Raw genomic sequence first — 14080 nt, 5'->3', positions numbered from 1 at the left:
AGATTCTTTGGGACAGGAAGTGATTTTTAACTTTTTGAAATCAGGAGAGAAACAAATGGATTGGATTTAAAAAAAAATTCAAAGCATATGTTTGATTGAAAATGGAACAAACATTTTTAACATTTTTTACAAATATGTTGCATTCTGTTTTTATAAAGCATTATGACTCTTTTTGAAACACAAAGATATTATATTATATTATGATTTTAGACCAGGTGATATCTGCCATGATATGAAACCATTATTGCTTCTCACTAATATTGGTGATGCACAGATTGGTCGTCTGGTAATTGGCCACAGTGGGCTCCTGTCCACCCCTGCGGTTTCCTGCATCATCAGGAAGATCAAGGCCATTGGAGGGATTATCCTCACGGCAAGTCACAATCCTGGAGGCCCTGGAGGAGACTTTGGAATCAAGTTCAATGTGGCAAATGGAGGTGAGGATTTAGAAAATACATTTGCTTTTCCATCTGACTCTTATTTAGAAATTTTAAAGTCAAAAATAGAAGTTTGAGACAATTTGATTTAAAAAATATATATATTACAGCAAAAATTAATGCTAATGTTACAACTTGGCTCCTAGGCCATGATATAAAATGGAGTGTGATATCAGAATTGACAAATACAGGTGATTTGTTAAAGATTTGTTAAAGATTGGTGCCCTAGATTTGTAAAAAACCTAGGGCACCAAATAAAACTTTAATAACATTACAAGTTTCTCTAAGCATGCCTTTGTGCCACACCTTCTCCTGGATGGGCAGTTAAGTAAACTCATGCATGTATCCAAAGACTCTTGCACTGCCAGGAGTTGTAACACCAGTGAGGGATGCATTTTTCATTGTCTTTGTTTCTCTGTCTGGCAGGGCCCTCTCCAGACACAGTGATGGAGAGGATCTACCAGGTGAGCCGGACACTCGAGGAGTACGCCATATGCCCCGATCTCCGCATTGATCTCTCTAGGCTCGGAAGACAGGAGTTTGACCTCGAGAACAAATTCAAACCTTTCAGAGGTACAACATTCGTGCATGTTTAGTTAAAAAGCTTCTCTGCATCATTCTGAATTCTTCAGTGTTATCCACAAGCGTGGATTTTCCCTCACATTGCTACAAACTTTCCTGTTGTGTGATGCTAGTAGAACCCCTCTTTCTGTCACTCAAAATGCACAGAAAAAAAACATACTCTCATCCAGTACTAACAGGTTCTTCTGTCTCTATCCAGTGGAGATTGTAGACTCGGTTGAAGTGTATCTACAAATGCTACGAAACATCTTTGACTTCACTGCCATTAAAAGTCTCCTCACAGGACCAGATCAGCCTAAAATACACATAGATGCCATGAACGGAGGTCAGTTCATCAGCATACGTCCTGTAAGCCCTGCACTGCAGTTACTGTTATTCATATTATTCTGCTAACTTCTACTCACCTTTTGCTTTGTTACAGTGATGGGCCCCTATGTACGTAGGATTCTGTGTGATGAGTTGGGAGCTCCTGCTAACTCTGCTGTAAACTGTGTACCTCTGGAGGACTTTGGTGGCCGACCTCCTGAGCCCAACCTGACTTATGCCACCTCTCTGGTAGAGTCCATGAAAGGAGGCGACTTTGGCTTTGGGGCGGCATTTGATGCAGATGGGGTAAGCCATTTGGTTGAAGTCCTACTCCAGAATGTGCAATCATTTATTCAAGACTACATGGGTGTAGTGGTGCTGAAAAGCACTGCACCCATGGTCTGATACTTTCAAGTGTACCATATAATAGTGGTTTACACATTTGCTTCACAAATGAAAGGTTGCTGGTACAATTCTACCTGAAGACACAAATCCACTTTGGGGGTTTTGTCAGGAAAGGCATCATGCATAAAACTGCCAAGTCAAACAAAACAACAGTGCTACCTACTGTGGCAATCCACTGTGACAAGGGAATGGCCAGAAGTGGCTTTTAATCTAATTCAGTAATCACAGAGTGTGTTGCGTACCTCTGTTAATGTTTGGTTACCGCAGTAAACGCTTTATACAAACAAGATTTCCTGTTTAAGTTTCAAATTAAAAGCCCTCTATTATTTCAGGAAACAGAAAGGCTTCACTGTTTATATTGTGAAACATGCGCAAGACCTAAAGAACTCAAACTCAAAGTTTTATTAAAGAAAAATTGTAATCTTAAGCTTACCTCTGCCCAGGACATTCATCCTTTGACAACTGGCTACTAATTTACACCGGAAAAAAGGGAGCAGGGAGAAAGTTACATAACCGTAGAACCAATTTCTTACATATAGATAATTATTTTCTGCACAATGACAAAAGTCATGTAGGATGTCTTCTGGGCTGTCTTGAGGGGAAAGCTGCTTTAGTACTGTTTGCCTTAAAAAACAAACAACCGTGAAAAAAACAACAGATTTAAGGCGACATTTGAAACGTTTACACAGACCCCCAAGTTATTCAAAAACTGGATAAAATAACATGCAATAGGATGACCGGCAATTTTCCACTAAAACCTATTTTGATCTGTGTTGTACTGCAAACACTCTTATTAACCAGGACAAAGGAAGAAGTGCGCAAAAATTAATAGGTAATACTCGAAATCACTTACTGTACATTTTAGGGATGTTTCTGAGGTCTTATTAATCTGTACTGCACAGGAGGATGTTCCTAAAGAACATTATGAGCTGCCCCCTGTGAATTGTCCAGTATTCCTTCAACTGGATTTGGCTTAAAAGGAAATTAAAATACAGGGATTGGAAAATGCATGAAGAGATCTTTAGTAACTTGGACTCCTGCAAATATCCTTCAAAATTTGGTTTAATAAGTCATTTAAAAATATATTTTTAAAAAGAAACAGAAAATACTGACCTGAGTGTGCGCTGGGATCATATTTAAGAACATATTTAAGTGGCTGTGGCTGTTTTAGTTCTCATACATACATAATATCTCTAATAATCCATAATATTAAATAATTAAATAGATCCTTTTTGTGGTATTTACATGCCATGTTGCTCCACAATCTATTCATTCATTTCTTTAAGCCTAGCTGACTTTTATTGCTATAAAAGCTAAATCCAAGATATTGACTCCAGCCAGAGGCAGCAGAGAAATCCTTATTTATTTTTTATTTGTTTATAATTGCACGTTGATTTCAGGAGTGAAGGCAATGGGTGCAAAGTTGCAGTGCATGCACAATAATCCAACGGGCGTCTCACTTTTTCCACAATGTCATCCAATAGACATTTATTCTGTATAAACAGACACAGGCACACACTGTTTGCTTAGTAGTGTAACATCAGGAGAATTACATCACATCTGCTCTGTTTCTCCCCCAAGGATCGGTATCTCCACTGTGATTAGCACCGGTGGTTATTATCATACTGGGTGGATGTTTCTTTTTTGGGGATATATAGTAACCGATATCTTCTACGCTCCCCACAGTAATAATGAATCCTGGGGGGTGGGGGGATAGTACTGAGAATTTGTTACTTGTACTGTTCTATGTTTTGTAACCGTCTACTAAAGATCATTTATAGTAATGTGAATGTTTGTGATACAAACACACTTTGTCCTTAAAGGATGTTGTTTCTTATGTTTCTTCATTATCAGTAACGCTCATGAAAAGACCAACAATGTTCTAATCAGTGTCTTAAATGTGACAGCTTTCCTATCCCTTTAGCAGAATTCAGCTCATTACTATTTAAGTCATTATTTGGCGAGTTCAAAAGTATTTACGGCAGCAGGATGGAGTGCTGGGGACCGACTCAAAATAAACTAGAGTTGCTATATTCATTGTAATGAAGGGACATACAACAATGGTGGCCTGAGGAGAATTAAGCAATTTGTTTTGGTCTTTTTGTGGGGGTTGTTGGCAATACATGTACTATAAAAAGGGTTAATTAATGCAGTTATGCTAACTAACTACACAGGACTCACAAAGCACTTTATGGTTTTGTCGTGTTCTCAGGACCGATACATGATCCTTGGAGAAAATGGCTTCTTTGTGAACCCATCGGACTCAGTGGCCATCATGGGTGCTAACCTCTCCACCATCCCCTACTTCAGACAGTATGGCGTCAAAGGATTTGCTCGAAGTATGGCCACCAGTGCTGCCCTTGATAGGTACCACACACACACACACACACACACACACACACACACACACACACACACACACACACACACACACACACACACAATCAGTAGATGTAAGAAGTTCTATAACACCACCCACACTCTTCCTACAAACTCCTGCATCAGTCCAGTCTCCGGAGAGGGACGACACCCACTATGAATAAAGCTGTGAGATCACCCCCCCCCCACACACACACACACCAAACACACACACACACACTTACTCACCCCCCTATAAATACTGTGTGTTATGTAAGGGTAAAGCTAAGCAGAGGGTGGTGAGTGAGAGGATGTGATCACCGCCAAAGTCATCTCCATTAACATTGTTCCAGCAGGAGAGATCCCGGCACAGCACCTCGCTGACGCTTCTGCAGAATGCTGCTCAAGGGAGCCGTTTGATGAATGATGAATCTACTATAGTTGCTAAAGACTATGTATATGGATGGCAGTCATGAAGTTTAGCTGTTTAAAATGTGCTACCTAACTACATTAAAACATTTAACATCCTGATTTAATATTTTATAAATAATAGACCTTATAGAAGTGCAAAGATTTCATCCTCCCTTTTAGTAACTTTCAACACAACCTCCTTTTGACCCCTGCCTATATTTATTTAATCTGACCCTCTACCAGAAGAAGCGTATAGGTGCATATTTATTTTGTGTCCATGAACTAGACACATTAAAGATGCACTAAAGTGAGGTAATGGACTTCCAAAAGCATTTGGACGAGATTAAGAAAGTAAATCACTATTTTCAATATTTTACATTATCCCGATGAAGTTACTCTTAGCTCAAAAGACTCCTTCCTAAAAGGGTACTTGATGAAGAGAGGCCTGTGGTGGGCAGTGATGTGTCACACTGTCTTCTTAAACCACCATGTGTGATTTAAAATCTAAACAGCATCCGTGAAATTTATTTCATTTATTCATGTGTGTCTTTATGTGTGTGAAAGAACTAATCCTTTACTGTGTGTAACTGCTGAAAGGCACATGAAGTGATGCTATTACCAACCCTGATCCATCTGGGTTTCACAGTTGTGAGAGATGCTTAGAGGCAGTAAGAGAAACAATTTTGTCATTCCCCCTCCTGAATGTGTAAGTTTGCTAATTTACAAAGAAATTATCTGATCCTTTCCTCATAAAGAATACCGAAGATGGGTCATGAATCTGTCTTCCAATATGACAGTAACCCAAAACATAACGCCGTAGCAGCACATTAAGGTCATGGAGGGGCTTAGATGCTAGTCCCCAGACCTCAACATTATAGAAAATGAGTGGAGGGAGCTAAACTTGTGAGTTGCCAAGCAGCAGCAAATAAATCTGGTGATCAAAGGTTTCTTCACTGAGTACTAAGTCATTTTTACTTTTGGATAACACTTTTTTCACTCAATGACATTTAAATCAATTTATAACTGTTATGTACTGCGTTCTTTTCTGGATCTTTGGTTGATATTCTGTCTCTCTCCATTAAAATGAAACTACAATAAAAATTAGAGAAGGATAACTTTTTGCGAGCAAACTTACAAATTCAGCAGGGGATCAAATAATTATTTCCCCATTGTATGCGAATTGGAATTTTACGTCACAGAATTGCTGGTTATCTTTATTTACATGGTGCTGTTGCACACTAAGGCAGACAAACACACAGACTGCATCCCTTGATATTGCACTACTCCTTGCCTAAGGTCATGTCTTATGATGTTGAGCCCTAATAATCACACTGAATGAGTTGCTTGAAAGGTTTGCATACACTGGCTCCCCAGTCAGCTTGGCCTCATCACACACATGCGCACACACACACACACACACACACATGTATATAACGGCATGAACCTGATAAACTCGAGAAAGTGTTGAAGTGCTTAGTAGTGTGAAGTCGGACCCTGGAGTCTGTCCAAGTGTGGGCTGTTTTAGGAGACCGTGTGTATCTGTGTTCTGAGTGTTTAGACTGAGGTTCCCTCCCTGCTATGTGTTTAAAGTCAAGCAAACTGTGTTATAAAAGCTTTGATAAATGCGATGGTGTATATACTCTGTGCGCTGATGTGTATGTTAGTGTGTGTTAACAGAAAAGACAGAGAGAAAGTGAATGCAACTGTTTTCAGATAAGCAAAGGAAACTGACTGGATTCAGGTGGACAGGAGGCTGGATTTAAATCTATCACTTTGGTTGGAGTGTGTGCGTGGGTGATTTTATGTCTTTGTGCACATGCTATGCAAGACGCGGTGAGGGAGGAAGGGAAAGTGGGTGGGAAATGTTGGTAAAGGAAACATCTGCCTCTCTTTTCACAGTTCCAGGGATGGAAGGATGTAGGATTGAGCCACTGGTGTGCGTGTTACGATCATGAAATGTGAGCTCTTTTACTGATTAGCACGGCAAAGTAGAAAGGTCAAATATTTGATGTTGTGCTGTAGCTAAACAGTTACAGAAAGCTGTTAATGACCGTTGGCGTTGTGGTCATCGGGATTGTTTTTGTGCTGAGGAAAGAATTAGTAATTAAACCAAGCCACTAATTCTCTCTAGTGGTATTGCATGATGAATAAGAACCTAAAGTGATTAAAACCTTTACACAGTACCTTTTATATTTACTTTGACAGAGAACATTAGGAGTAATTGACCTCGACGCTGTGCCGGGTAACGCCATACAAGGCCACTTAAATCAGGTCAGGCAGGGAGAGCAGCATCAAGAACACAGAACTAGGCAGGCAAAGATAAACATTGCTCTAACAAGCACATTTATCGCCTGATTTACTATGATCGATAGCAAATATATTCTTGACACAGCTTTGCAAAATCCTAGAAAACTGTTTTGACATTATGTCACAAAGGTATGTTGAGATTGGCACTCCAAAATAGCTATGACCACTTCCAATAATTATGCTAAAATTAATTTTAAAGTATGTTCAGCTCTGACTTGTAGAGAACTAACAGAAAAATCATGGAATAAAATGCCAAGAGAGGAAGGTAGGGAGAGACAGATGGCTTCAGGGTCGGGGTGGGATTACATCAGGGAGTGACTCAAGATCCCGTCTTGTTTCCAGTGATTATGGACAGGTTGACAGAGAAGGATTCCTGTGGACTATGATGTTCACAGATAACATTGTGACTTGCAGTGAGAGTAGGGTGAAGGTGGATGAGGGACTGGAGGGGTGGAGGTGGAGGAATGAAAGCAACAGAATCTGTGTACAACTGAGACAGAGGAGGATGGAAAGGTGAATATACAGTATGTACTGAGTGTCAGGGGGGATTTATGACTGATAGTAGTAGTAAGAGTGAAAGGGGAGGGTTACAAGATGGTTGTAAATATATATATATACATATGATATATGATATGTGGTGTGGCGATGGTAGTGCTGCCAAAAACAGGAGGCAGAGCTGGAGGTGGCAGAGCTGAAGATTCTTAGATTTTTGTTGGGAGTGACCAGGATGAATGGATAGGATTAGAAATGAGTAGATCAGAAAGACAGCTCAGATTAAGCGATTTGGAGACAAAGTAACAGAGCCAAAGTTGAGATGGTTTGAAGATCTCAGAAGATGGACAGTAAATGCATTGGACAAAGGATGTCGACAGGAGGAGAAGAATAAGATCACAGAGAAGAATGTGTGATTGCTAAGGATAGGGATATGGAAGCAAATGATCTGCTGTGGTGCCCCCTGAAGAGAGCAGCGTAAAGAAGAAGAAAAAGAAGTTCAGCGTTGAGTTCCGTGGCAGCATTATCAGCAATTAACATTGCATTTCTGCTTTGACTACTAAGGGTTATTGGTTCGGGTCAAGCTCAAGTAATGCTCCGGCATTGCTGCTCTTTTAGCCTGAGCCCTAAATCCAAACTGAGGCGTGAGGGTGCTGAAGGCTATGTTTGGTAAAATGTCAAGCCAAAGCCAAAAGCTGGCCTTATTTTACTTCACGGATGTAGAGAAACATCTTCACTCATTGTACCTTCCCCCTCCGCTGGGATTTACTGAGGTGCAAGATAAAGGTTACTTAGTGTGGGTCATATTGTAAGCGTGTGTGCAACAGAGGTTCCAGAGAGTTGAGATGAAGGAAAGTGGACATACCTCCTACCTGCTCAGTTATGAAATTTCTTTCCAGCTCTAATCTTGTCGGAGCAGAGCTTCCAAACCATTCAAGACAGACCTGCTCTAACTTTCCTCAACTGCAGCTCAGTGTTGTCACATCCTAGAATGAAGTTATTTAGCTTTGTTCATACATGCAAGGCTGGACTTGCTCATCGCTTCATGTATATTAGAAGATTAAATGTAAGTAAAACACAGACAGTAAACATCAAAATAATCAACATCCAAAAATAGAACTTCCTTAATACCCTAAAGAAGGTATTCACAGGGAAGGATAATATAGCTAATAAATGATTGATACTAACCATTTAAAAATACTGTATATTATGTGACCGACTTTAGATTCCTTGCCTGTAAATTGTCAACACTAGTGTGAGAAAATGAACTTTGACTGGAGAGCATTACAGTTTACGGCTCACACCTACACACGAGGGGATTGCAGCTCTAAATAGGCCTTCCAATTTCATTCCTTGTGTCTCCAGACGTATTAATCTGCCAGGTTTTTTTAAAAAAAAATTTTTTTTTAAATCTCGTCAGAAGAATCCAACATCCCGGTTATCCTGAGACATTTTATTATATCTGTTTAAATGCACTTGTACAGTCATTCTAGCACTGTGTGTTCAAGAAGTTGTCTTTTAGTGGAACTGGAAATTTGATCTTAAAACCTGTTCTTGTTTGTGCTTTATCCCTGAGGATGTATGGATGTGAATGCTATGCATGGGTGTGTGTGCAAAGCTCTGTTGGTGCAATCATCAAACTTGAGAAAGCACGATTTGCTTTATTCTCACATTGTTCGGACGCTACATTTTTGCAACGTTGCATGAAAGCCGAGCACTGCTACAGTCAGTGTCAGTGCTTATGTTGGCCGTGGACGTGCCGTTCAAATCCCCCAGGGATCAATAAAGTATTCTGATTCTGATTCTGATTCTGAAAACATCAAATGCTCGTCAGAAGTTCAGAGTTCCTGTTTTCTTTTAGGAATGCCAGTCTTTCCATTCCAGTACTTTCTTCCCCAGGGTGGGGGAATAAAGCTGGTTTACTCTTATTTGGTCATTTATCCCATCCTCTTGTAAACAGCTGCGGAGGGCACTGGGGGTTTTATGCATGTGTATATGTATAAAACCACTTAAAAATTTTGAAACTCACCCATATTCACATTTATAGTATTGCACCATGAACTCTCACCACATCCCACAGTACGAGCATTTGAGATGCTGGTATCCATGTATTTGTTCCCTTGGCTGCAAAATCTGTTTTGTTGGTTGAAATATTTGGTTCTGCAGTTTTTAGACTTCTCCTGTAAAGTGTTTATATATTATGCAATGATTGCTGTGGAGATGTTTGTTGCAAACTAATCATTAAAACTAAAACTAAACTAAGCAGGCTTGAGCTGGTAACTTTTCTAATAGGATCAAAGACCGAACCTTTTCTTCAAGCGATAGTTATATCAAGCTGTAAGCAAGAACGCAAATATTAAATTGTCTTAATCCTGCTAACAAACAAAAACATTTGTTGGCCGTAAAACCAAAAGTTGCGGAAATGGTCGAATGAAAGCTCAAGGCTCAAGTACCAATCAAAAGTCAGTGTCAGTGTGTCGATCCCCGCCCTCCCCCCAGTCTGAGTGGTAACGCATCCTCTGGTAAGATGCTGAACCATGAGTTTAAAGTGCTGTATGAATGTCTAGCAGAAAGTGCTTTGGGTGCTCAAACTGAGTAGAAAAGCAGTGTATAAGTACTGATCCATTTACCATAAAGTGTGCATTTTTCTTCTTATCGCATCACTGCAGTTCCAGTAAATCGATTAGTTACTCTCTATTTTGTAATCTGCAACTGGGAACTTTTATTAGACTTTCTCTTTGCTCTTTTCCACTTTGGCTCTTTGCACTCCCTTTCCTCCCACATATTGAACTGTTGGCATCTTTTTTCCCCTCCACGTGACCCCAACATACACATGTATTCACACACACAGACACACTCACGCGCACACGCACTCCATCTTCTCCTCTCGCTATGCTAGCACACGGCTGAGGTTCTAAGTAAACATGAACTAAAAGGTTAACTCACTTTGTTCCTACTCCCTTTGCCTTATTAAGTTATTGGATGAGCTGCTGGCAGATTGCGCTTGTCATACAGCATTTGGTTTGTTTTATTTCAAAGGTCAGAGTTTTTGTGTGTAAGCTAGTTTCTACATCAGACCTGGGATGTTAGATGTTAGATTTTATTAGATATTAGATGAATATATTGTGTGTATGTGAGCAAATACATCGCGTGTACAGGCAGTTTTTCTGACTTTTCTCCTCTGCGTGTTTGTAGGGTTGCCAAAGCAATGAAACTGGCCTTGTATGAGACTCCCACAGGCTGGAGATACTTCGGGAACCTGATGGATTCTGGGCGTTGTTCCGTCTGTGGGGAGGAAAGCTTTGGGACAGGTATGACCTAGCACATTCACTTACTATCCAAACAGAAAAAAGCACTGCCTTTATAAAGAGAGATTTGAAATTGCTGAATATTATGAGTACAGATCTCTACTGAATGCAAATGCAAGGCAGGATCAGCTGGTTAGATTGTGAAAAGAGGATCGCTCATTCAAATCCCCGGACTATCTTTGAAAATGTGAGTGGGAGTATGTGCATCCTTTCCCCTCAGCAACAACTGGTGCCTGCAAACAAAGCTGTCACTAGAGGACTGCAGTGGCCAGCAGCTGCTGCTGCTAAATGTGCAGCAAGAACTTGCTGAAACAGTCACCACCACCACCACAAAAAAAACCTTTACATTTTTCCCTACGATTTTGGTCTTTTTTGCTACTTTTGTCTGCCAATCGGCTACTATTATAGTCTAAGTTTGCCAAAAAAGCTGAGCTGTAAGAAGTCAACAAAATCCAGCCTAACAGGGTAAGACACGTGACACGTTATTACTTTGCACATTTACATTTTTAAGTAAGTCAAGTCAGTTAATATTTATAATGCTAGGGTTTGTTTAAAAGCTTTATGGTCATCTGGTTCGTAATATTTCTTGCTCTATTGTTTTGTTTGTAAGTGTTATTTTTAAAGACGATATTTTTTAATTTTTTGGCATTTTGGCCAATCCGACTGATGCATCGCGGGATTCATGGTTCAGTAGCTTGCTCAAGGATAATTCAACATGCAGACTGACGAACCCAATCTACTAACCTTCTGACTGGTAGACGACCAACTCCCCCTCCTGAGCCATAACAACCCCATCAGCTCAACAGCTCATTCCTTAGCATCCCAGCAAACATGGTTGAAGACCAGAATCTCCCTGGTCAAAACTGGTCGGGGTACGACGTCAAAAACTGAACCATAGATGGACGCATGTCACAAAGTTAGAAACATAGATCAGATTATTGTAAAGAAGAAATTAAATAGATTTGTCTTTGTTTTTTTTGTTTTTTTAAAAGGACAACTAATATGGCTTGCAAACGGTTTATCAAGTATTCCTGTATATTAGTTACTACTGTAACACTTTTAAGCTATTTATGGTTTTGCCCTTTTAAATTCAAGTTAATTTGTCGCTTGGTAACTTTAACAAATCGGACTCTTACAGTCGTCCCCTCTTTGTTCACAGTGTCCCTATTAAAAACTCAGGAATGTTTTCATTCTAATGTAAAATCAAATCCTCAGTGTGACAGCAGGTGGACTCAAACTGCAAAAGTTCTCTTGATAGGAAGTCTAACGAGGACATCCTGACGACGTTTGAGTGATACCTCCAACTGATGTCGTGGTAACCTCGGCGACCATGGTTAAGCTTTTATTTTGGAACTACTTTGATTGCTGGGATGCAACCAAAAGACAAAACACTACCGACCTGTCACCTCTAAGAATAGGTGATCTATTTGTATGAGAGCTGGAATAATATCATCTAATAACCCTGGGTAAAAAACGTGATTTATAATGTGACTCCAGTTGTCACAACTGTAATTTTATTTTTATTTTTTGCTGGTTATAAACATGTTTATTTCTTATCTTTTCACTTTTTATTGTTCCTATTGTCTTGGAGCAACCGTGGCCACATCATTTCCTTAGGGGTTAATAAAGTATTCGGATTCTGATTCTGATCTAAACATGGGCGTCTGTGGGATTGAAGCACTCAAGTGGACATTACAGGAACTGCAGTTTCTGCCACTGTGTTGGCATCATTCCTGCTTGGTTCATTCCTTCCAGCTCTTTAGTAACTAGTGTGCTGTGTGTAATAATATTGATGACTGATGAGATTGCTTAAAAGGAAACAAACAAAAAAAGAACATTCAACTATTTATCAAATCATCATTTTCCTTTAAAGGTGAAAATTTCCCTATTCCGTTCTCTTCCAGTCTGTTCGAGGTCTACGTGTATAAGCAGTGCATCCTGCCTGCTCATAGCTCCATTCAGAGTCAACTAATAGATGAGAGGGCCGTGACCCTGACTGCATGTGTAAATAATCCCCATTCTTCTGCTATAAAAGGAGACAGGGGCTCCCTGAATCACGGCAACAAACCGACACTCCTCCAGTGGTAGCATTTTGTGAATACTAATGCAGACACGCACTCACGCCGGAAAGTATAAACAATTCATAAAAATACAGACATGTATAGGCTTGCATTTTAGATGCGTGTCCCTCTTGCTACAGTCCGAACCTCACCCAAAGTTTAGTCGTTGTTCTCTAATTCCTTGTGACTTCCTCTGCTTCTTTTTCTTTCAACTACTCAACCCTTTGTATTCACTAGAGAGGACACATTTAACATTTTATAACTTGAAGTAAAAAGAAACACGCCAGTGGGTGTGAACAGAAGAGAAAAGACCCATGATTGTTGCAAACGGAGGAGAAGATGGCGAGCAAATCCAAATATGAGAAGTATCGAGAAGGAGGAGAGAAAGGGAAGGAGCTGAGACTCAGAGAGGACTATGGGAGCTTACTCGTTATCTATCCATGTAAGGCAAAAAAGCTCAGAGGTAGCCCTGGATAGTAAATCATCAGAGCTGCACACCACTCTTGCTCTCTCTGAGACACGCAGCAAGAACAGTGCTAATTTAGAGAGCTATGTCAAACTTTGTGGGTTTTATTGGTGTCACTTTGAAAACAAAGGCACATCAGGTTAAGCTTTGTTGACATAGATATTAGATGTCTTTTATTAGGTGTCAATCTCCGCCACCTTTTCTGTTAAGATGAATGACAAAGACACAGAGAATGAGGCAGGGACTTAACAATAACAACTGCCAGTTTCCTAATGTGCCGGACATAAAGCTTTAGGTTCTTATTTTTAGTGTAGATGTTGAGAGGAATAGTAAAACAGACACAGTACTGCTTTTTAGTTTTTATTTTCTTTCCGATTTATAAAATATATATAAATCCAGCTTAAAATAACAGCTCACTTTCCATTTAAAGCTCAAGCAGGGGAATGTAACACATGCTTAACCTCAACACATACCTTTACAGTGCAGCTGTCTCTGAGAACAGAGCGAAAGCTCCCCAGTGAAGGAGACTGTGGGTGTGATGCGCTCCTCTGTTTGAGTTTGTTTGCTCTGGGCTGGCAGGAAAGATTGTTTGTGTTGCAACTTTTTGTACGTTTCCAAGAGCCCGAGGCAACTGTTGCGAATTGGATCTGTGAATGAATTCAGTTGAATGTTGTAGATTAAAATTAACCCACCATTATACAGTTACATTAATAATTGGTCAATACAATAAACATTCCCTTTAGTTAAACTGCAGGTGAAAGTATTGTTCCCTTTCTTTGATAAAGTAACAGTTCATAATTTTAATTCATTGTTACTGTAACAAGATTCAGATAGTAAAATCAAGTCGAACATGCAGCTATTACTAGGAGATGGTTAGCTGAGGTGTTATAAAAAATGAGAAGCTAGATAAAATAGCTAGCTTAACTCCAAACTAACATGTTTTTCCTA

General features: G+C 39.8%; 1 protein-coding gene across 1 annotated transcript in view; it reads left to right on the top strand.

The window, feature by feature from the left end:
- Positions 1-14080, top strand: part of pgm5 (phosphoglucomutase 5) — a 30178-nt gene that overhangs the window by 1744 nt on the left and 14354 nt on the right. The window contains exons 2-7 of the mRNA XM_085425806.1: positions 275-437; positions 864-1010; positions 1219-1344; positions 1441-1631; positions 3943-4097; positions 10494-10609. Coding sequence (XP_085281932.1) covers positions 275-437; positions 864-1010; positions 1219-1344; positions 1441-1631; positions 3943-4097; positions 10494-10609 — 898 coding nt within the window. The remainder of the gene's footprint in view (positions 1-274; positions 438-863; positions 1011-1218; positions 1345-1440; positions 1632-3942; positions 4098-10493; positions 10610-14080) is intronic.

Source organism: Rhamphochromis longiceps, linkage group LG12 (assembly GCF_057381845.1).
Source record: "Rhamphochromis longiceps isolate RC_006_pf linkage group LG12, R_longiceps_female_GT1.1, whole genome shotgun sequence".
NCBI lineage: Eukaryota > Metazoa > Chordata > Actinopteri > Cichliformes > Cichlidae > Rhamphochromis > Rhamphochromis longiceps.
This window is presented reverse-complemented; position numbering and strand designations above follow the sequence as displayed.